Source organism: Plutella xylostella, chromosome 3 (genome assembly GCF_932276165.1).
Source record: "Plutella xylostella chromosome 3, ilPluXylo3.1, whole genome shotgun sequence".
Lineage (NCBI taxonomy): Eukaryota > Metazoa > Arthropoda > Insecta > Lepidoptera > Plutellidae > Plutella > Plutella xylostella.
In genome coordinates, this window is record NC_063983.1 from 5,078,855 (window position 1) to 5,101,080 (window position 22,226).

Consider the following 22,226-nt stretch of genomic DNA (forward strand, 5'->3'; position numbering starts at 1 on the left):
TAACCGTGTTATCGGACAAGCATTATTTCGGTGAAGCAACCTTGTAGTCGATCTGTGCCTTCGAGGGACCGCGCTATCGGAGAACAATAATTAGGAAACGGTTCGGAGCTCTAAAAAGTCCAGTTATAAGACATTTTACCTTAAAATTTAAACAAAATGTAGTTTGTTTCCCTACTGAGATTTGCCCGCCTATGCGGTTGTTTTGGCTATATCTTGGTCATACCTTAATCGACTTTAGATTGGAATATGTCATTTTAAAGCTTATAAATTGATTATGTTTTTAAGCTGTAGTGCCTGAAAAATTGTCAGATAAAATTCTATTTTAAATTAGCTTTTTTATTTTCATCTTTCGTAAAATTTTCTTAATGTTTCATCTATTTTGAAGCACTGTGTCTAAATTAAGTTAAATATTACGCAATTAATGATTATGATTAGTTGACTAAGGTGTTACCAATGCAAAACAATCAAAAAAGTATTAAAAAAATCGTTGGTTTTTGAAATATTTTGCTTTTAAACATAAATTTTGGCAAAATTTCAAAAAAAACTTAAAACTTAAATAACTCAGAAATGGTTGATTTTCGGATAATGCATTATGGGGTTCAATCGACTGGAAATGCCTTCGACTACAACCCATTTAAAGGAATACATCGACTTTATAATAACCCTGTATACATTTTCAAGTATACGTTTGTATACCTAAGTAAGTAGTACCTAACTATACCTACATAGAGGTAATTATGGTTTACCAAAAAAACACCACTTGGCTCCATCAGAAATGAGATCACCCTCTAACCCTCTATGTGTGACAATGCTACCTAAGAGGGGTCAGGTTACTTTGCCTGAGACTGTACCATATTCGCCATGAAATTAAGGTAGCTGCAGACAACTGAAGTGGCAATGGTGGCTGGTCATATCTGTCGATGAAAAATATTCACCGTTGCTTGAGGTAACCGCGAGTTCTCCAGTGGAGACTACGAGCAGGCAAGCGTGGCGTGGGACGCCCTCCAGCCCGCTGTACCAACCAAAGCACGTAACCAGTAGTAGCATAGAATAACAAGGTAGTAGAGCTATAGTTGAGATAGATGGACAACAGGGTGATGTGTCGCAGCTTAGGTACAATACATCCAGCAGTAGAGGCTTATTACCGGTTAATGATGTTGCCTATCTATTTTATTCATAATTCAGATGCAGGTTTTACCCGCAATCCGCGATGCAGCGCGATCGCTGTTTTCAGTCGCTACAGCAACTATACAATACTTATATCTAACTACCTAACAGCTATATACTTCACCTCACCATCCTCGAACTAAACTTGCTGCAACTTATGTCTCCTTTATGAATCGAATTGTGTTTCCAAAACAATTGCAACAGAGGCGTATAGATGTCGACAATTGCGGTGTACAAATAATAATTAGACCTTCGTATCCAAAACCGACTTTATTGCTTAGACTGAAAGGTAGAATGGTGGAGTGAATATTGCCTTTTACTATACCAACAGAAAGAAACGAACCAGCCAGTCACTGAGCGTAACATAAGGCTGAACGAAGCATATTACCGCGCGACCGCCGCCGCCGCCGCTGCTGCCAACTCGTACATTCCTAGTGTAAAAGTTACCGCGAACGGTTTACTCTTTGCAATTTGCGATGTTGGTTTTTGTTTCTTCCAAACACTACTGTAATATCGAATTTGTTATTAGTGTTGCTACTTAGTGCGGACGAGCTAAGTGCGTTGTACGAGAGCTAAGGATTGTTTTGTAGAGATGTTTGGTTCAGTGGCTTCGTGAGCGCAATGGAGTGCTGCGGATTAGCTCGAGTTCTCTTTGGTAAGTAGGTACGTAACTGGTACCTGTGCAAGTCTGTACCTAAAGGCTTATTTATCCAATATAAATATGGAAAAAATACCTACTATATTTTGCCTAAAAGGGCTGTATTATTAACAAGGCTTTGTTAGATAATACTTAACTTACACCCATTTTACGACCTACCCAAACTTACCTCCATATCGATACTGTCTATTTACTCTGCCTGCTAAGTCTATATATATATACATAATCTATCTATACTTACGATACAATACTACGGATAAAGTTATTTATTTGTTATCATTTGTACAATTTAATCACCATTACAATTTAACAGATTGTAATAGTTTGTTACGTGCCCTACTAGTAAAGTACCTACATAACATAAATAATCTGCCTTATTAATGATTCTAATAATTAGGTAAGTACTAACATCAGTTTTATTCGTGATATTCTTAAAAAATATCGACATCCCGTGATCAACAATGCAAGTAGCTACCTTGTTTGGCAATTAAAATCACGAGCCATTAATTAAATCAATCACGATATTAATTCTCCGTAATATGAAAGTTTGAATAATAGTTTTTCAATAGTTAACTAAGTAAGTAGGTACTTATACCCTATTGATTAACGATAGAGGCTAATGCTATTGCTAGGTATGCGTGAAAAATTCAGGTCGTTCACACTATTTTAGAACAGGGTGTTTTTAAGGTTCTGTACCTCAAAAGGAAAAGAGGATCCCTTATGTCCGTCCGCCTGTCTGTCCGTCTGACACCACTCTTTTTCTCCGAGATAGTTACGCGATATAGAGTAGGTACCTAACTACCGGGAAGATAAGATTGGTCCTAAGGTTAGGAGAAATAAGTTAAGTACTTGGCGAGCTGTTGGGCATTAGCGACCCCACCCACCCGATGCCGGGGAGAACCGAAATACTGAAATACTTGGTTGTCCAGAGTGAACACTGACGAGGAACAGGATCTCCCACCTCTTGCTTGCCTTCATTGGCTGGCTTGAGTGGTGTACCGCTAGAGCATTTTGCTCGGAGGAAGGAAGTATATCCAGTAAGTGCTTGTAGGGGTCTTGACCGGCATCCGCGATTGCTCTGAGAGCCTTGGTATACCTCTCCACCCTCAGCACCTCATGCCATGTTGCCCCCTTGTTGCTACGTCACTGTTATGTGCTAGCGACTGTTTTGGGGGGCCCATTTAATGTGTGTGCGAGTCACCCCCTGCCTTTTTATCCGTGTGTGAAACATATAGGTCAGGCAGGGGCCATAGTCCTTCCATAGTCCCAGTTACCCAGTCCATTTAGCACCCCACTCCATAACCCTGTATTAGTTTTCTCCATATCCTACAATAGTCCCGCACTAACCGGGGATTTTCCTTGGGTTTACTTCTATAGTTTTCACAGGGAAAATCGTCGGTTAGTGTCACATTTCATATAGATTAATGTTGTCAATAGGGCCTCTACATGTTGGCTTCGGCCCCATGCACGCCTTCCAAATGTCCGGGACCCCATGGTCCCGAGATGGAAAAACAACAACATAATAATAATTATATTATTATTTTTGTACAACACATCTCCATGCATGTATGTGCCCATCCGAGTCCGCGTTTTTCTATGTATATGTGCCTTACTAACACATAACAGACTTAGCAGGTAGGTAGGTTGTGCAACTTTGACTGCGAACTACGAGTGAAGTTTTTTACGAGCGCAAAATGCGGACATTGTACTCATTTTTCCGCAGCTCCTTAAAATATCTATACATACTTATTTACCTTCATATTAAGTTAATAGCTGAATAAGTAGGTATTAATATGTAGTATAAAAAGTTAAAATTAAAATGTTACAAATTGGCACATCGGTGCAAATATCTTTGCATCATTCACCGGTGGAAAAAAAAAGTCATATTTTGCTTACTTTTTCGCTCTTGTCAAAGTTGTCAAACCAACCAAACTTATTTTCCATTTCCACGCGAATTTTGTTGCGACGTTGCGACAGCTGTTTCTTTTGCAGTGAGCGGATTGATGTAAATCATTGAAGAAAATGAGCAGGAACTCAATGAGGAGGTCGGATTTCCATGACGAGCACTGCTGCGCGGGGAATGTCACCGGGAACTTCCGGCGCACCTCTTCCCTGCGCGTGCGTGGGGAGAAGATGGTGCAGCAGCGGTCGCCCCTGTCCACCAGGAGGGTCATCCCGATCATCACGGAGAACCAGCACCACAAGCACCGCAGCGATGCGCCGCGCCCGGCCGAGCCGAGCCCGCGCCCGCGGAGCCAGGTCAGTGCCGCGACTAACTTCAAATCAACCTGAATAATTAAAAACATTGCCATGGCTACTTGAAGCCAAAACCAAAGTATTTTTAGCTCGTTGTTTGAGGCTGTATATCAAGTAGATAATTTGCGTGAGCTCTTTGATAAATATAGACTAAATATTATCAAAATAATAAACATTTGAGTAAGGTTTACTTTTTAATCCCTGATAATTTTTCTGTGAAATACTGACCTACTTAATTACTTAACAGTCAGAGTTGTTGTGCCTGCCTTGACCTTTTTCAGTCTTAAATAACACATAGGCTTCATTTTTCCAGTCACTCAGCTCCAATGCTGTCCAACAAAAAAGCCGATCTTGCTTGAAACCTCATGACAACTACATGGACAGAAAACTGAGCCCCACTGACTCCGCCCACACTCCACCCGGCTCCCCTGAGGATCTGCCCGATGATGACTCCCTACACAGCTATGGCAGTGCTGCCACAGCTGCCTCCATTGATGCTGGATATGCCCCATTCAATGGTACCACATTCAGCGGGAGGTCCATGCGCTATGTGCTGCACTGCTCCTCGCATGCGGGCCTGGCCGGGGATGAGTACCTCACCCCCACACAAAGAGCACAAAGACAAATAAGAAGACTAAAGCACCTACTCAGCCATGCCAAAAAAGATCTTGATAAGAAAGACAGTGAAATATTCCATTTGACCAAAGAAGTTGTTGAACTGCGCCTCTACAAGGCTTCCATTTGTTCCCCTGACGACAAATCTAACTCCAGTGAAATTGTGACTATAAGGGAGAATGCTGAAGATGGAACTGAACAAGAGAGTCCCAAGCATGCAGTTGCATGTCACTCATCATTTGACGTTACCGACAGCCCCTTATTCAAGGACCAGACCCCAACTAGATGTCGTAACAGTGAAATGCAAGGTTCCTTTACCGATTCCGGCCACTATGATGATCTCACCAATTCGTCCTTACACTCCAAAGAATCGATTACAATGCACACACATGATGCATCATGCATGACAGAAACAAATGAGCATGAAGAAGACCGTCGCAAGCTGATAGAGTATTACGAGAAGAAGATAGAGGACATGGTGCGGGCACATGTGGGGGAGACGCAGGAGTTGAAGAAGGCGCACAACGACAAGGTGGAGGGGCTGTTGTCGAAGCTGGGCGAGGCGAGCGCGCGCTACGGGGAGCTGCTGCCGTCGCACGAGGCGGCGCGCGCGCGCGTGGCGGCGCTGGAGCGCGAGCTGGACGCGCTGGCCACACAGCTGCAGCAGGACGAGGCCCGGCAGCGCGCCGCCTACCTACACATGTACAACAAGGGGGTCGAGGCCTCCAAGTATGAGCCTGATAAGGTATGTATTCTGTATCTGTATTAGAATACATAAACTGGTTGTAAAAGTAGCCAGATATTCATTTATTATCGAATAACTTGGAGAAGCCTATGTGCAGCAGTTGATCACTGGCTGACTTTGATTGTAGAATGATTTACCTATCTGGGATAAATTACACCATTAGTTTCAGACAGTCATAATATTAAAATAGCTTCCTTGCTTATTGTTGTGCAACTCTTTGTTTTGATTTCAGTGCTAATATTTTATTTTGTCTGCATAAATCTTACTGAATCGGTATTTAAAATTCAGCATTTGCATATTTTACGAGGTCATAACTATTCTGTATAATATTTTTGTGATATATGAAAATGTCTTGTTCTGAGTATGTGATACTGCAGAATTTTCCAGCATAATTACGTTTTCTGCACTCCTGTAATCCATTCACAAAATAACACAAGTACCTGAGGCAGAAATAAATACCAACTTATAATTCTACGAAATCCTTTTACACCCTCAGGAGTTAGAGAGTCCGGACCGGTCTTGCTCCTCGCCGCGGGTGTCGGTAGAGGAGCTGCTGGAGCAGCTGCAGATCACTCAGACGGAGCTGGAGAATGTTCGGGTAAGCACCGTCATGTAGCTCGATGCTTGTGTCTGATGTACCTTCCTCATTAACACTAATACTGTCTTCATCATTCATCTCTGATTGCTCTGCTCTTGACATCCTATGATTCCTGGTTAAATTAAATTATAATAAAACTAGAAACTGGGAAATCCTCATTTTCTGAATAAATAACTTGATATAAATTCATATCTTTTACAAAAAAAAGTTTTCTTGTAGTTTATTATTCCTACTTAATTATTTCCTAAAAGATTTTAAAGTAGCTGACTTAACAAAATAATTTCTATTATCTTTGATCTAAATAATCTGTATGTAAATTGTTAATATTTCATATTTTAGCCTTCACAATACAGCTAGAAAGGCCCCAGTCGTCCACGTGTTTCTGTACCATTGTTTAACCACCACGTCACACGGATGTGTGTGTGTGCATGTAGTGGCCAATAACATCCCCGCTTTAACATGTAGTGCATTGCAGGATGCGGAATACACCACGGAACGGTCGGCAAAGTCACTTCTAAGTGCAAAGGAGGCTGTTTCCTTGTGGGTCCTAGGAGCGAGAAAGGTTGGAGTTGCCCCACGGATTTACAACCTTGTCATTTCACCACCACTTTGTTTTTCAAAAACACCCAGCTTCGGCACACTGGTTCAGAGGAAATGTTGCTAAAGTCCATGTTTTGTGTTTCACAAGTTCGTTATAACCAGTGTGGGGGTGGTTGATGAGATTTGAATTCTTTTTTAGATCTCGGTCGTGTCTTTGTTGTACAGAAAGTTGGTGCGTTTATATGGAGTCTACATAATAATCTATATTTATTGGTTTATTTATAAGCTACAGGCTACAGCTAGTTTATTTATAATCTACTTTTTACGGTCCGCCTTTTAATTAACATTCATTTTTGTATAACTCATCATCAATCTCATCATAATTTCTAATATCGGGCTTCTTAATTACAATATTCAACCCTTATTGACTAACACTTAAGATAAGCTTTAGCAACATTTACTTTTAACCACACGTTGATAATTTTTAACTTTATGAAATTTACGCTTTGCATGATTGTTAGAAACAGCCTCTTTTGGTTTTGGGGTATTTTACAGGGTGGTAAAGGTTTTTTTTATAATAAACAATAAAGGGATGGTGAAGGCGAAATGGTGGGTATGGCTGGTAGTTTTATAACTTATTGAAATAACTAGGTATCGTGTTCTTATATTTTAGTAATTGTGAAGTGTTTACACAGTTGCTCGGTTGGCCTTGCTACGTTATTCGAACATTACAAAGTTATAAGTAAAAATAGGAAACCAACAGCAATCCAATGTTTCTCGCATGTTTTATTTTTTATGTAGTTTATTATTGTGCGTACTTATGCAGAAGTTTTTCAACAAAGAATTTCAGTAGAAATAATGTAGTAAATTTAATTTAAAATTCTGTAACTTGTTTATTTTTTGTAGATGCATGATGTAGGTACTTTATTACCTTCAGTTACATACCATCGAAAGCTAACTAAACAATCCTTTTCAGGCAATGTACCGTCGCATTGTCGAGTCCCAGAAGGGAAATAAGGCCAGTGTGGACCCCGAGGTCACCCTTCAGTTCCTGAAATCGGCAATCTACTACTTCCTGACTGACACCGAGAACCACCAAGGTCATCTGAATGCCATCGAGAACATCCTAGGCTTCACTGAAGCTGAGAAAGAGAAAATCCGAAAGGCCCGCGCCTCATAAGACTGCTGTGATCGTGTGATATACTGTAACTGTAGATTTCATTTCGTTGTATTGTATAGTTTATTTTCGCATGCCGTCTTCTTGGACACCACGCGTGTTTTTTATTTACTTGCTTCGTTTTTAGATCATGTCACAATATTGTGAAACAGCATAATTTAGTTTAGGTAGGTAAGTATGCTTTGTTTTTAGGATATTGTCTTTTGAATCGATTGTTCTGATTGTCTTCAATTTGTGATATGATTTATTCCTTAACTTTAACTTATTAGTTTTAAGAACCAAAGATTCTCGTTTCCTATGAGTTGTGCGTTAAGTAGTTAAGTAGATTGTAAGTTAGTAAAATGTATTACAGTTTACCAAATTTTCAACGGTCCTATTTTAAAATTATAGTTTATACATGGTTTTAAATAAGTTATCTTTTGTTATTTCTTGTTTTTGTTATGGATGATTTTGTTATTTTATTTTGCATGCGAATGCATTTTATATTTTAATCTAAGCATAATAAATTACAATAATTATAAAAAGTAGATTAGCTATAAATGCGAGACAGGGAATTATATTGACATTTAAATAACAACGGAGATAATTATTTGTGATCGTCCTTCTATAAATATTTACAGTTAGTGATTATCAACTCACTTTACATCATATTTAATTTTCCCCTATTGTTATTTTGTTCCTATTATCAAACTTGCCAACATTCGTAACTTTTTATATATTGTTCTGCTGTTAGAAATTTGTTTAACTAAATAAGTATACTTACCTACTTAAATACATATTCTGCCTTGCCACCGTTCTGCAGCTGTGATCAGTAGTACCTAATATTGTATGAATCTATGTAAACTGCATAATACTAAAGTATTATTTATGAAATTATGATTGTACATTTTACGTCACTCATGGTTGCAAGTTGCAATATGTAAAAACGGAGTTAAAGGAATATAAGATGATTAATTAATTCGGAAAATCAACTAGGCATCTCGCTTCATCTGTATACACATGCTACTATGATTAACTCATCGTATATTCTTTTATCTAGTTTATTTATATGTTAAGATCTAAAATTGTGTGCACCTAGAGAAAATATTATGAGGAACTGTCCTACAGGGCCGTAGGGGTAATCTGTCCGAATCAGAGCAAATAGTTGTATGTAATTAGTACTGCGTTAGAGCGGCGACTGTTTTATTCGTCGCCTGTAGGTAGCTAAATTTACAGAGCAGTTGGAAATAAAATACATTGTAAGTAACATAGCAGCATTATCTTTAAGTATTACTGTGCAATATTCTGATTATGTTTACTTTCGCTCAATTGTTTTTATTTGCTACAAGTAGTTTACTACAACTTTGTTTCAGGGTTTTGATCATGACAGTATTTGAATATTTTCATGACATTAGGACAATATTTTGTTTTTTTGACATGTCCCTTGCCTATTTTGTTTCTTTTGCACTGATTAAAAGCAAAATATGAACTTTTGGTCTTTTATTTCGAAGTTTTAATGAAACGAGGTCGTTACAAAATGAAATTTTATTGTAAAATATAAAACACTGAGTTGATTATTATACTAACTGATAAATTTGTAGCAAAAATTACGTAGGTATGTATAAAATATTATACAACATTAAAGCTTTATACAGATATTACAATGAGACAGGCGGTTCACGAGACACGCACAATGCAATACCACATTCGATTAGAGTTAATCTAATTTAATAGTTAACGTAATAGTCGCATTTTACACTGCAATGACAAGTTTATACTCAAAACTTCAACTTATGAGTTCATCAGTGTCACAACCACTCATTTTGTACGCATTAAATATATCACCATGTATACAACTTGGACTATGGACATATCAAAATCTTATAAATAACTTATTCACAAGATGATCATTGTATAAATGCCTAATAAAGTGCAAAACTTAAAACTAATGTAAATATCAGTCGAATTCAACGGGTAAGTATTCTTTTGTATTACATTCATATGGCACATTGTTCTTCTGTTAGAAAGTTACCAATATCACAAAAAATGCAATTATTGCTACAGAAATAATATTGTCATGTATGTCACAAATATGAGATTCATATCAGTCTTCCCTTCAGTTTGATATAAGTATAAAGCAATACTTACAAACATCATTTAGCCACGACACTTAATCACTATGCAAAATCGCAACTAACCACTACTAAAAATAGCTTTGGACGTTTTGTTATCCTTACTTTGAACTTCAATCCTTACAAGCTAGAGTATTAAAAAGTGCGAGTTTAAAAATCATCAATTATATAAAATCGTTAGTCAAAACTGAACTTGACCTCCTCGCGTGAGGGGTCATTGTTGGCTTGCAGAGCTTGCAACCAATAGCGGCTAATCTGGCTCTCTATCGACGGAGTGCTTTCCTTCCTCGCAGTCCTGTGCTTGCGCTTCGCCTTCCCGTGCTTGGTCCTCCTTCGCCCCACTTTGGTCTTCATCTCTGCAATTTTGACGGAGAGTTGGCTGTCGAGCGAGTTGCGTCGTGACTCGACGGAGACGTGGCGCAGACTGATGCTGATCTGCGAGTCCTGCGAGTGGCGGCGGTCGGGGGTCGAGCTGAGCGAGTGGTGCGAGTGGTGCGCGTGCGCGGTGTGCGCTGGTAGGACCAGCGCGTCGCGGCGACGCACGAAGCGCGGCAGGTTCGCCGCCCATGAAGAGGATAGCTCGCCACTGTTGATAGGAATACACACATTAGACTGGTAGACTATTTGATTTTTCTGCTAGGGCATATGAAGCAGAGAGGTTCTTTCCACACGGTACAGCTCAGCATCCCACACCCTTCTTGTTATCTGATATCAAAACTGCCTTGTAACCTCACATGATAATCTGCATTCCACAGATGCTTCCCTTTTGTATAAACAGCAATAGACATTTTCAATAACTTCAGAAACCAACCTCTACCGATGAGCCTGGTGTTTTATAAGGCAGTATCACCGACTCCTGCCCTTAGCCATGACGGAAAATAACCTTTACGGCAGCGGTGGCGCCATCTACAACACTGACCTCTCGTATTTAGCGTCGTCGGGGTAGTCGATGGGCGCGGTGTTGTCGAGGAACAGGCCGACGGGGTCCTGGCGCGAGCGGCCCAGCGAGATGGACAGGCGGCCGTGGTCTCGCAGCACGTCGCGGCGGCGGTACGCGCGCGCGATCAGCTCGTGCTTGTGAGCTCGGCGAGCGCCAGCTTCCGCTTCCACGCTGCAGCCGCATTTGCTGTAATGACATTTGTGATGTTTAGATAAAAATGCAGGATTGTAATCGTGGTTTTAAAGTTTTTGCAATTTAAAATCACCTGCTTTATTTCCAAAATAATTAAGCACAGTGTTGTTAAAAATACAACAGGTTTCCTGTACCCCCATACTCCGAAAGTCATGGAGACGTAAATTAAACCTATTTCAGCACAAATCTATTCAATAGAATAAATGTTATGTATACAGTTGTGGGGTACGGCAAAAAACAGCAACATTGAAATACTGCAAAGATTCCAAAATAATGCACTGAGGACCATAGCAAGAGCTCCCTGGTTTACAAAAACTGATGAAATACATGCTTACCTAGAAATACCTACTGTGAAAGAGGAAGTTAAGCATCTCACAAAAGCCTACAGAGACAGGGTAACAAATCATGAAAATGAGCTGGCGCGATGTCTAACACAGACAGAAATGACCCGTCGCCTTAAACGAAGCCACATCTGGGACAATTATTCAGTTGGATAAAACTGAATAAATTTTAATGAAGGACAGCCTATCAATGGAGAGGCCAGTTCTGCAAGTCACTCTACCGCTCAAAAGAACTGCTTATGGTCCAACGACTGATCGCATGTTAGAACAATCAAGGAACAAAAAAAAAAAAAAAAAATGTTATGTATAAATCGCATTTTACTTTTAATAAGTTATTTAAATTGTAGGAAAGCAACTGACAATAACAAAAGTATTTGCAAAACCTTTATTTTTATGAATGTATGTGGACATTGGACTAGTAGTTTTCATTGCATAATACAAAGATAAAGATAAAAGTGAGCACGTAATAATATGTTAATGCGTATCGGCACATTAGCGACACGCAAGTGCGTACGAAACGTGACTGATTAGGACATCAATTTGTTCCACATTACGCACAAACTGCGCCTAATGTTGCCAGGACACGTGACAACTATTAACTTAATAACCCTCTGCTTGTATTGTATGTCATTATTACACACAATTAGCTCGACAAGACAACCGCCCACTAAGGAAACATTGTAGAGCATCTCGAGAATTATTGCGGTTCGCGTGAGTCGATTGATGAAAGCAAAAGATTGTTGCTGGTAGGCTTATCTAACTAGAGATCTAACGATTTCACAGTCACACAAATTATAGCTTATTATTAGGTACGATAGCTTGAAGCATATTCCAAAATTTCATAATATAATTATTCAAATGTAATTCTAACGTATAATCAAAAAAACATTATTTTAACACCGTAATACTTAATTTGGAGTAGCGGCTTCGCCTATTTTGTTCGCCTGCGAGGTTGGTAGCTATATTTTGAGTGTCCACTTTATCAAATATCACTGGCTCTCTATATGGTATGTCAGCACCACCTGTAAAGCTAATACCATTATAACGGCCAGCTACAAATGTGGATCCAGCTTTAGGTAGTAATATTTTCTACTCTGACGTCCTACACACTTACGTAAATCGCGCGACGAACACACAGTTTCAGCAAGGCAAATAAGACATTTACTGTAACGCTTCAACCAATCATAAATACTAGACAATGTCATTAACACATTGGGCCTTACCACAAAACATAGACAGAATTTAACAGGTGTTTAGCGCTGTCAAACGGCTACAAAATCTGTCAAATCTCGTTTTAAACACTTGTTAAACAATGTTTTAAGTTTCTTGTTGTAGTACAGATTGTGTTTACGACTTTGGTTTACTAGTTGTGTAACCCACCGTGCGAGGTAGCGCTGCCAGGCGCGCGCCGCGGCCGGCGTCCACGTCCACGACGCCATGAGCGCGCCGCCCGCGAACACGCTGAGTAGACGCAGCTGAAGTACTGACACGGAAGGCCGCGCGCCCGCCACGCAGCGCCCGCGCAAGTCGAAGGCTTGCTCGAGCCGGCAGCTGAGGGGTTAAGGGAATGTTAGTTTAGTTTACAGTAAATAATATACATATACGTACTACTATACGTAGTCGGGGCTAAAGAAACCTGACCCCTCAAAGGTAGCACAGTTACACCGAAATGGGTCAGGTTTCTTCATAAATCAGGGGACTGTATTAGGGCTCAACAACCTCCAGGTAAGCAATAAAATAAAATAATGTATAGGTGCGATTATTTAAATGATTGACATTACAGGATTTCATAATTTGTACATTTGTATAGATTGTGAAGGCCAGCTTCTATTTAGTATTCCTTCGCTTCCCAGTCCCACTAGCTAGCCTTGCTGCGAACTCACATGATGTTGGTCCGGAAGGCGCTTAGCCACAGCCGGCGGTTGCGGAACTCGTACGCGTGGCAGGCGACCGTGACGCACACGCACACCGCCACCAGCGCCGCCGTCAGCGAGCAGCGCGTGATCGTCTGCCGGATCTTGTTCGACAGGCGAGGGGTTAACTCACATGATGTGGGTCCGGAAGGCGCGCTGCCACAGCCGGCGGTTGCGGAACTCGTACGCGTGGCAGGCGACCGTGACGCACACGCACACCGCCACCAGCGCCGCCGTCAGCGAGCAGCGCGTGATCGTCTGCCGGATCTTGTTCGACGCTCGAGGGGTTATCACGTCCTTGCTGGACACGCGGACGGCTACCAGGGAGAATACGCCTGGAAGAGGAACAAATTATTTAGAATAGGTGAACGGAGGGCTTTGGGTGCTGCTTGTATAGACTTATGTCCATTGTTCCTCAGCTCCACTGACGTATTAAGAGTGAGGCCCCATTAGTTGCACTGCGTTGCGCCGCGTCGTCCCAAAAGAATAGTCATAAAATATATTATATTGGCCGCGACAACGCAACGCACAACGTAAGCAGCATTGCTATCAAACATCAATGCAATGCTGCATTGCTTAAGTGCGATAGTGGTACGATAGTGGACTAGTGTTGGGATTTAGGAATCTACATAAGGCAAATTACATGCGTCGACGCGACTTAAAAAGCAACCCATGCTGTGTAGCTCATGTACTCACCTCTACAGAGGAAGTACCCGCCCAGCAGCAGCGCGGTGCAGAGCGGCGCCAGCAGCATGGCGGCGCGCATCCAGTGCTTCATGTAGCCCACGAAGCAGATGCCCGTGATGCTGCTGCCGTCCACCTGAAGAGTAAGGCATTGCTAGGAAGTGTTATTCATTAAACATAGACATTATCACGCTTTATCAATTGGCATGACGGGGCGGGAGCGTGACGGATCGGCAATGGGACGCCAGCTTGCTAATGGGTGTTTTAATACATAAGATTCCATATGACACATTTTACATTAATTTGTTAGCGCGGTTTACGCGAAAAGTTTTGAAAAACTGTCCTTTGTCTCCCTCTAGTCTCACAATATTACACGCATCATATCAATAAACAACAAATAAAACTTCTGCATGATTGTAATATTAGTGATATCTAGATTGTAATTACCTCTCCGAACGCCATCGTAGTGATGGTGAGTATGAGCGGCAGCGACCACGCCACTAAGTGGAAGTATGCCGCCTTCTTGTCTATGCGGTCTTGTATTTTACCTGAAAAATAATACAAATACATAGATTAATCCATTGTTCAAAACTGTATACTTATATTTTTACGAATTTTCAATTAGTTTTTTACAGATACTGTCTAGTACGTCGGGTCCATTGACCAGTTCAGCTCGATGAATGATAAAGTTCATAATTAATATGTGGAGTGACCTCACCTAAAGCCCGGAAGCTCATGTGCCACGCGTACGTGAATATCACGAACCAGACACACGCCGCCATCATGAAGTAGTACACCTTGGAACAAACAACAATTAATATTTACAATACTGATTGAACAATCGTCAGGAGCCTTTTTTTTAAACAGGTAGCGCTAAAATAAGGCATCAAAGCAGCTTTCAATAGCAATAGGCATACTATCAAGGATATCAATAGATTTTATCAGCTAAATAAAGGTTTGTTTGATAAATAGTGAGTGAAAGTGGCTGTCGGTGAAGTGATCCTAACAATCATGCTCTATATTCATACTGTCAGCCTGGGATCGAGAGTCAACGTCTGTGGCTACTCTTATCATGTATCATCATCATCTTCTTCATCACTACGCATCAGGTTCCCACTGCTGGGGCACGGGTTTCCTTCCAATGATCGTTTAGGCCCAGCCCAGTCCACCGCGCTAGCTTAGTGCGGGTTGGTGGTTATCATGTATACCCTATGTAAGTGTCTACAAACTCTGTCTGTCTTTATTTAATGTTATTGTGCGTCACTACTAAAGAGGCCTCCACTGAAACACCAGCGCGGTGTCCTTGGCTGTGGCCAAGGGCGCTGCAATAGCTGAGTGGACGCTTTTTTGGCGGACAGCAAATTTATACGTGAGTTCTATATTATGGTGTATAATTAAGTATGATTGCTGTCATTGTCAAATAAAGTTTTATCTTTCTTTCTTTCTTTCAAACTGACCAGCACAAAGACGACGACGCACGACAGGTTCTCCTCGGCGGAGGGCTCCCCGCGGCGCCGCGTGCCGTCCTTGGAGCACACGATGTCCTCGCGCGACCCCACGCCGAACTGCACCAGCCATCTGGGGGAGAGAGAGATAATGGAGAGGTTACAAGTGGGAATATTTGAGTTTATAAAAATGTTAAGGTTTTCTATACATTCAAATACATTAGGATTCAGTAAGGTTGAAGAGCACTAGTAGCCTGATGCATTATTGCACCTCCGTTGTCCAGATTAATCTGGTGGGTAACTTAACGTATATAACGTTAAGTTATACAACGGAGCTCGGAGGTGCATAAATGTAACTACGGTATATATTATATTTATAATAATACGTAACAATGGCCAAAATGTTGACCTCGCTAGCTACGCTAACAAAAACGGAATCAGATAAGATCAAACTCGAGGACAAAGCTCGGAGCAAGGACCATGAAATGACACTTAATTTGGTGGTTTTGGAGTTCAGCTCTGGCACATGACTCTGAGTATGGGTCCATAATTTTATTTACAGTATAGTAGGAACCACGCAAACCAATGCGCAAGAAGACACTACCTATGTATGAGGAACGTGGCGACTCATGACCGCTATTTTATTCTTCTTTCATGATAAATAACAAAATGGCGGACCTAATCATGTAATATCACTAACTCACCCCATAGATGCGACAGCAAAGCACACGTTGATATAGAAGATCACCAGCGCCGGGTATTTATTGGCGCTGCGCCAGTCTATGAGGAAGGTGGCTACAGTGAGCAGGTTGAGCGCGAGGCACGCGCCCGCGCCCCACGCCACCAGCCGGTGGATCTGCTGGTGCTCGTCTACCGTGTAGAGCGGGTCCAGGCACGGGATGCCGCAGCCTGGGATGCCTGAGGGATGAATTAGGTAGTAGATTAGTGTTGGGGTTAGTTTGTGCTTTTGAAAAATTGGATTGGAACCTCTAAACTCTACCTAAGCTTCTAATTCTAAACTCTTCCTTATCTTTGATTGTTTTATTTCTCACCAGGTTGGCCCACTCCGGTTTGATTTAGGTTAACCGGATGTGTAGGTTTCATTGCAATTTGCCACCTGTGGTCAAAGATCCATTACGGATAGCTAAGCCAGTGAAGTAAGTAAACGAAGTATCCAGACATGCCTGTTATGTGTATATAATTTACACAAGAATTGGTATGAATGTGGGGAAAAATCTATCGATATGTAACACAAAAAGAATCTGATTTCATAATATCGGCAAATGTAAACAATTTCATCATTAATAAGTAAATACATAATAGGGCACAGTATCTAATGAGTAACATGAACTAGAGGCTATCTAATCAAGCCTTTATCAAGTATCTCAGCGACTCACCTTCATAGAAATGCAGCGGGTTGTCGGTGTGTATGAGCGGCGGCAGGCACCGGCCCGTCGTGTTGAACTTCATCTCGCGCGCCGCGTTCTCACACTTGGGCGGGAACAGCGTCTCGTTGCACTTCAGGAACGACGGGAAGTACGACGTGTTGTACAGAATAGCGCACGGCTCTAGCGTGATCTTGCACATTTCATACGACGGGAGGTATACCATGTCGTGGTCGAGGATTCGTTCGCATTTAGGCTTGAAGGTAGCGCAGAGCAGCGGCTGCACGACTGCCCAGCACTTGGGCACATTTATGAGCTCTCGATACAGCTCCAGTTTCGTTTCAATCTGTTCCTGGGTGTCGTAGAATGTGAGATGGACGCTGGTGAGATCGTAGGGCAGGCGCGCGCCGAGGCACGTGCGGTTGTGCAGGGGCTCGCAGCGCGCGCGCCGCACGCAGCTATCCAACTTCAGCTCTCGCTCCGGGAACCACTGCGACCCCTTGTCTGGCTTGATGAGGCGGTAGTTGGGCGTCCCTGCAATGGCCTCCAGCCGCTCCGTGGAGTTGTCCCCCAGCTCTATGATGGAGTTCTTGTCGCCGGGGCCCAGCTGGCTGCCCAGCGCGGGCAGGCAGACCGCGAGCCACCACAGCACCCGCACCGGCCACATCTGCAACAAGAGAGATGCCGCTGTTACATCCACGCCGATTCACTGCACCAGTGCGAAAATGTAATGCTAGAGAATTAAAACTACAATTTACTTTTCAATGGTTCTTTATTCAGGTTCAGGGCGATTTTTAAATGAAACCCTTTGAATTTCCAGACCTTTATTGAACATCTACAAAGAGTGAACGGCGCAAAAAATAAAAAAAATATTTTTATTTTAAGTACACATTTTCGTAAACAGATTGTTATCGTCCAAGGATAAAGGAAGGCTTTTGGGTAACTATACTTTATTCGCTAAGCCCCTAAAGTATTTTTTCTTAAAACTACCAAATACATTATGTTATGAGTATTTCGTAACATTTTAATTATTGTGCATCAGTCATATGAAATAGGTGTTGATAATTCAAGCCATAAATAAAATAATTAGAAGCCCAAGATTGCAAGTTATAGAAAGGATAGAATTAATAATGAAATTGTTATTTAAATGTTTGTTATTATGCCCCATATTTATTATCAAGTTCAAAGTTGTTCACTTCAGAGAGGCGTTTTACAGCGAGCATCTTTATTGCAAAGACTACAGGAGAGGAATACCTTGGACGATATCATTATGACGAAGGTTATTCTTATTCATTTTATTATTTATTTCAGAAAAATATAAGCTCGTAATTTAATATAAATAAGCTTAACTAGAAGGTGTTCTTTATTGATTGGAAAACTTTATTATTGACAAAACAAAATACCAGGATCTTACTATAAGAACGGTGAAGACGACTTTAGTCGCTGCGGCATGTGACGACTTCTGGAGCGCTGACGCTACTGGTTCTGCCAAGAGATCTTCCAAGTTCACACCAGTTGATGGTCTTCAAATCCCGCGGGATCCTACTCCAAACACCAATGGATAACCTGCCATTTTAAACATACACTTTTGAATGCATTCAACAGCTAATATAACTCACAAATAGGTCAGATCAACTCACCAGTAACTTCTGTAAAAAACATGGTTAAAACAAATTGAGGTAGATATATCTTTTCAAAAATTGTTTTTTTAACGAATTTTTATTGTTTTTTAAGTTCCTTACATTAAAACATAAGCTGTAGGTAAATAAAAATATGTACATCGCTGCAGTATCGCCGACACTCGTTTTTACACTTATCACTCGATTGAAGAACTCAACGCATGCATACTGACACTGGTAACGTCAAAGTGTCTGTTAGTTGTGGAGTGGTTTCGCGCCTCTTCGGAAGGGCCTGTTGTTGGCGCCGCGGCCCCGCCAGGGCTGGCCGCGCTGGTTGCCGCGCCAGTTGCCGCGCCCCCCGCCCCCGCCCCCGCCGCCGCCGCCGCCGCCCCCGTGCCCGTTCATGCCGCGCCCGCGCCCGCCCCTCTGGCCCCGGAACCCGCCCGACCACCGCTGGTTCCTCGAGTAGCTGTCGTCGTCGTCACCGTCTCCGTCGTTGTTGTAACTATTATTATCATCATCATTATTGTAACCTTGATCGTACGAATCGTCGTCATTGTAATCTTCATTGTTTTGAGAGTAAGACTGGTCGTCGAAATTGGAGTTGAAATGCGGTTTGTTGAAACCATTGTCGTGGAATGGCGGCCGCGGCCCGCCCATGTTGCCCATAGGAGGACCCATGCCTGGAGGAGGCATGTTGCCCATTGGAGGCCCCATCCCTTGAGGTGGCATGTTTCCCATTGGTGGTCCCATGCCTGGAGGGGGCATGTTGCCCATGCCTGGTGGAGGTCCCATGCCTGGCGGAGGTCCCATGCCAGGGGGTCCCATTCTCATGTTACCCATTTGATGCATAGGTGGCATGTTGCCCATTGGTGGCCTCATTCCCCTCATATTGCCCATGCCTGGAGGTCCCATACCCATAGGTGGTCTAGGACCCATAGGTCCCATATTCATGTTCATGTTAGGCCTGTTGTTGTAATTATTGTGATCACCGTCATTGTCATGTTCATTGGTATCCATCATGTCATTGTTGTAATCATCTTGATAATTATCATAGTTATCATAATTTTCTTCCATGTTTTCATTTCCTTCTACATCATTTTCATCTTTAGCTGGATCAGGGTATTCAAATGGTGTGAAATTTTCGTCATCTGCATCATCTTCTAAATGTGGCATGACATCATCTAATTCTTCTATTTCACCAGTGGCTACATACCTTTTTAATGCTATTGGACCCTCATTTATGGCCTTTTCAAGTTTAGAACCAGCTTCTACAGGAATCAGTTTTCCATAAATGAATATAGCTGTGGGTTTGATCTGCTGCAGCGGCAGGGCCCCAGGAAGAGACTCTGCCAACACCTGGGACAATGCTTCTGTGGCTACATCATCAGAGCTTGGACCGTTGTTCCACTGGGCTTGGAAGTGTCTTGGTATAGGTTTGCTGTATGGTACTTTTTTCACCTTTTTGTCCAGGTCCATTGGTAAAAATGTTGTGTCTAAATCTAATCCAGGGATGGCTTTATCAGTATCAGTGGGGAATATTTCTACTTTGTCCTCAGGTCCCATTCCAGGAATAACTGCTGGTTCATCAAGGTCATGATCATCTTGGACACCAGGTGGTAAAGTGTTCAGATTATATTTGTCTCTCATGAGATCTCCAGGTCGATTTCTAGTCCAAAATTTTGATGTGTGATCATTTGAACCAGAGCACAGAATATGTCCTAATGGATGCCATGCCATTGTCCAAACTATTGATTCATGAGCTCCTTCTATACATCCAACCTCCTTGTCTGTACCTACATTCCAGAACAGTATGGCTCCATCTGAACCTCCTGAACAGAACAATCCTTCATGGTTGGGATGCCATGCAACACTGGATGCTTCTTTTTTGTGACCTCGGAATATTTGTAATTCAGTACCAAGTTTGCGAATGTCAAACAATTTTAATAAATGGTCACGAGAAGCTGTAATAAGCCAATTTCCATTTTCATTCCATTTGAGATCCATCACAGTGGACTTGTGGGCATGCAGTGTTGATAAAGCAGTGCCAGATTTAGGGTCCCATAACTTTATTGGTTGCTGATTGTCTTTACTTCCTGACACAATCAATGCCTTTGTTGGATGCCATTGCACACATTTGACATCAGCACCGTGGCCTCTCAAAATTCTTTCTTCCTGACATCTATAGAAGTCAAAGATGCGTAAGGTTCCATCATCAGAGCAGGTAACAATTTTGGAATCACTAGGACTAAAACTAATTCCACGTACTGCTTCCTTGTGAGCTTGGTACATTTTCACATTGTTCATATTGCTTTGCCAATACTTAATGAACCCAGAGTGATCTCCGGTGACCATCCAACCTTCTCCGTGAGACCAAACCATAGATCTGACTGGCGAGTCATGGGCTTGAAGAATGGTTTCAAAATTGAATGTCAGACCATTCCATAATGTGAATTCACCAGAAGATGCACCAGTAATTAAACGCCTGCCTTCAGGTGTCCAAGCAACGGCAAATATAGGACACCTCATTTTATTGGTGGCAGTTTTTACAAACCGGGTTGTGACTGCATTGATGGGGTTATCAGGATAAGATGGTGGGGGCATCAGATCTGGGGTGTACATGGCGTCGGGCTGCAGTGCGTGGCGATCCCGCCAGTCGCGTTGCCATACGCGGTTTTCTAAAGCATTAATTATTGCGGCATTGTAATCAACCGTCTTCCGCATAACGGATTTACGTAAGCGTTTACCATCAAAGTCGTCTTGGGTCATATTAAGAGGACCCTGAGGGGGGAAGCGCATTTGGAAAGAGTTGTAAGGCCTAAAGTTGTGTCGCATGGGACGCACGGGCGGCGGGCCCATAGGCGGCCCCATGCTGCCCATGCCGGGGGGCGGCATCGCCAGGTTCGGAGGCGGATGCCCGAATTCCATGGTTAATGACTTCGCTACCTATTTAGAAAAACATGTTGTGATGTTACAGAAAATTATGAGTTATCCTAATACTACTGTTTCAGTTTCGAAAAACACCTTACCTTTTTTGCGGTAATGTTATAACATTATTCACTTATATTGGAGTAGAACACTTAACACTATTTATGAGCTTTTCTTCACCGCTTAACAATAGACATTTATTAGAAAACTAATCACAAAATTAAATACAAGAACACAAATAACCTAGCATCAAGAAAATGCTAAAGCGTCAGCCATGTTGTCGTTGTGTTACTTTTTTTTTATTATTGTCTCTATGGTAGCTAGTGACGTACTAATAACGAAATAATAATTTCGATTGAACTTTGGTCGATTGTGAATTGTGATCTCAGAAAAATAACGTGTCCGGTCACGTTATTGGTGGTGGACCACCTGCTGATGCTGGCCTGCTGCTATGTTAGCTTTGTTTCCTGGCGGGTAAGTCTCCCAAGGAACACAAATAGGTACTTCTCTATCATGAAGGCATCCTGCCTACGAATGGTGTATGATTAGAGAAATTATTTCAAAAATGAAGTAAGTTAAGTAAGTACTTATTATTTTCCATGAAGAAGATCAAAGAACATAAATACCAAGTAGTTACTTCCAAGTAAGTGGGGTACATTGAAACATAAACTCCAGAATCGCTACCGTTGTTATAATTAAGTAAGTACCTATGTAACTAACGTTTATACTTATAACTAAATATTTTTACAAACTTACTGATATAAACCAGGGTGAGTTTTCGTTTCATTGTCCTACCACTTGTCCATATACTCATTACTCACTAACTACGAGTACCTATTCAATATTTAATTTATGATATGAAAAAAGGAATGGCGCTCCTCTGGGCTTTGGAGTTTATTCCTTTGACTACTT

General features: G+C 41.7%; 2 protein-coding genes across 11 annotated transcripts; one reads left to right on the forward strand and one right to left on the reverse strand.

Moving 5' to 3' along the window:
* The first annotated feature begins 1,592 nt into the window (after window positions 1–1,592).
* Window positions 1,593–9,224, forward strand: LOC105390622 (protein quick-to-court). 6 transcript variants are annotated; one of them, XM_038117338.2, is made up of 6 exons: window positions 1,593–1,830; window positions 3,818–4,084; window positions 4,380–5,441; window positions 5,938–6,039; window positions 6,515–6,601; window positions 7,556–9,224. In XM_038117338.2, exons 2-6 carry the CDS (start codon window positions 3,848–3,850, stop codon window positions 7,757–7,759), a joined length of 1,692 nt encoding a protein of 563 aa, XP_037973266.2. In that variant the 5' UTR covers window positions 1,593–1,830; window positions 3,818–3,847; the 3' UTR covers window positions 7,760–9,224. The 6 variants fall into 6 exon arrangements, with proteins under 6 accessions (XP_037973266.2, XP_037973265.2, XP_048478531.1 ...); XM_038117337.2 differs by having other exon boundaries at window positions 1,593–1,822; XM_048622574.1 differs by lacking the exon at window positions 1,593–1,830 and adding an exon at window positions 2,208–2,222.
* Window positions 9,225–9,265: 41 nt separating this feature from the next.
* On the reverse strand, window positions 9,266–21,622 carry LOC105390640 (protein smoothened). 5 transcript variants are annotated; one of them, XM_048622549.1, is made up of 12 exons: window positions 21,416–21,622; window positions 16,780–17,434; window positions 16,087–16,300; window positions 15,395–15,515; window positions 14,656–14,734; window positions 14,385–14,485; window positions 13,950–14,073; window positions 13,521–13,588; window positions 13,224–13,357; window positions 12,721–12,891; window positions 10,787–10,993; window positions 9,266–10,453 (listed from the first exon to the last, which is right to left on the reverse strand). In XM_048622549.1, exons 2-12 carry the CDS (start codon window positions 17,432–17,434, stop codon window positions 10,045–10,047), a joined length of 2,283 nt encoding a protein of 760 aa, XP_048478506.1. In that variant the 5' UTR covers window positions 21,416–21,622; the 3' UTR covers window positions 9,266–10,044. The 5 variants fall into 5 exon arrangements, with proteins under 5 accessions (XP_048478506.1, XP_048478509.1, XP_048478495.1 ...); XM_048622552.1 differs by having other exon boundaries at window positions 13,224–13,315; window positions 13,479–13,588; XM_048622538.1 differs by lacking the exon at window positions 13,224–13,357 and having other exon boundaries at window positions 13,387–13,588.
* Window positions 21,623–22,226: the final 604 nt, after the last annotated feature.

Excerpts from the sequence above, each read along its gene's own strand:
- LOC105390622 (XM_038117338.2), top strand. The coding sequence starts at position 3,848 with ATGAGCAGGAACTCAATGAGGAGGTCGGATTTCCATGACGAGCACTGC. Across the intron at positions 5,442-5,937 it reads CCAAGTATGAGCCTGATAAG|GAGTTAGAGAGTCCGGACCG; the intron begins GTATGTATTCTG and ends TTACACCCTCAG. Across the intron at positions 6,040-6,514 it reads CGGAGCTGGAGAATGTTCGG|GATGCGGAATACACCACGGA; the intron begins GTAAGCACCGTC and ends AGTGCATTGCAG.
- LOC105390640 (XM_038117333.2), bottom strand. The coding sequence starts at position 21,314 with ATGGAATTCGGGCATCCGCCTCCGAACCTGGCGATGCCGCCCCCCGGC.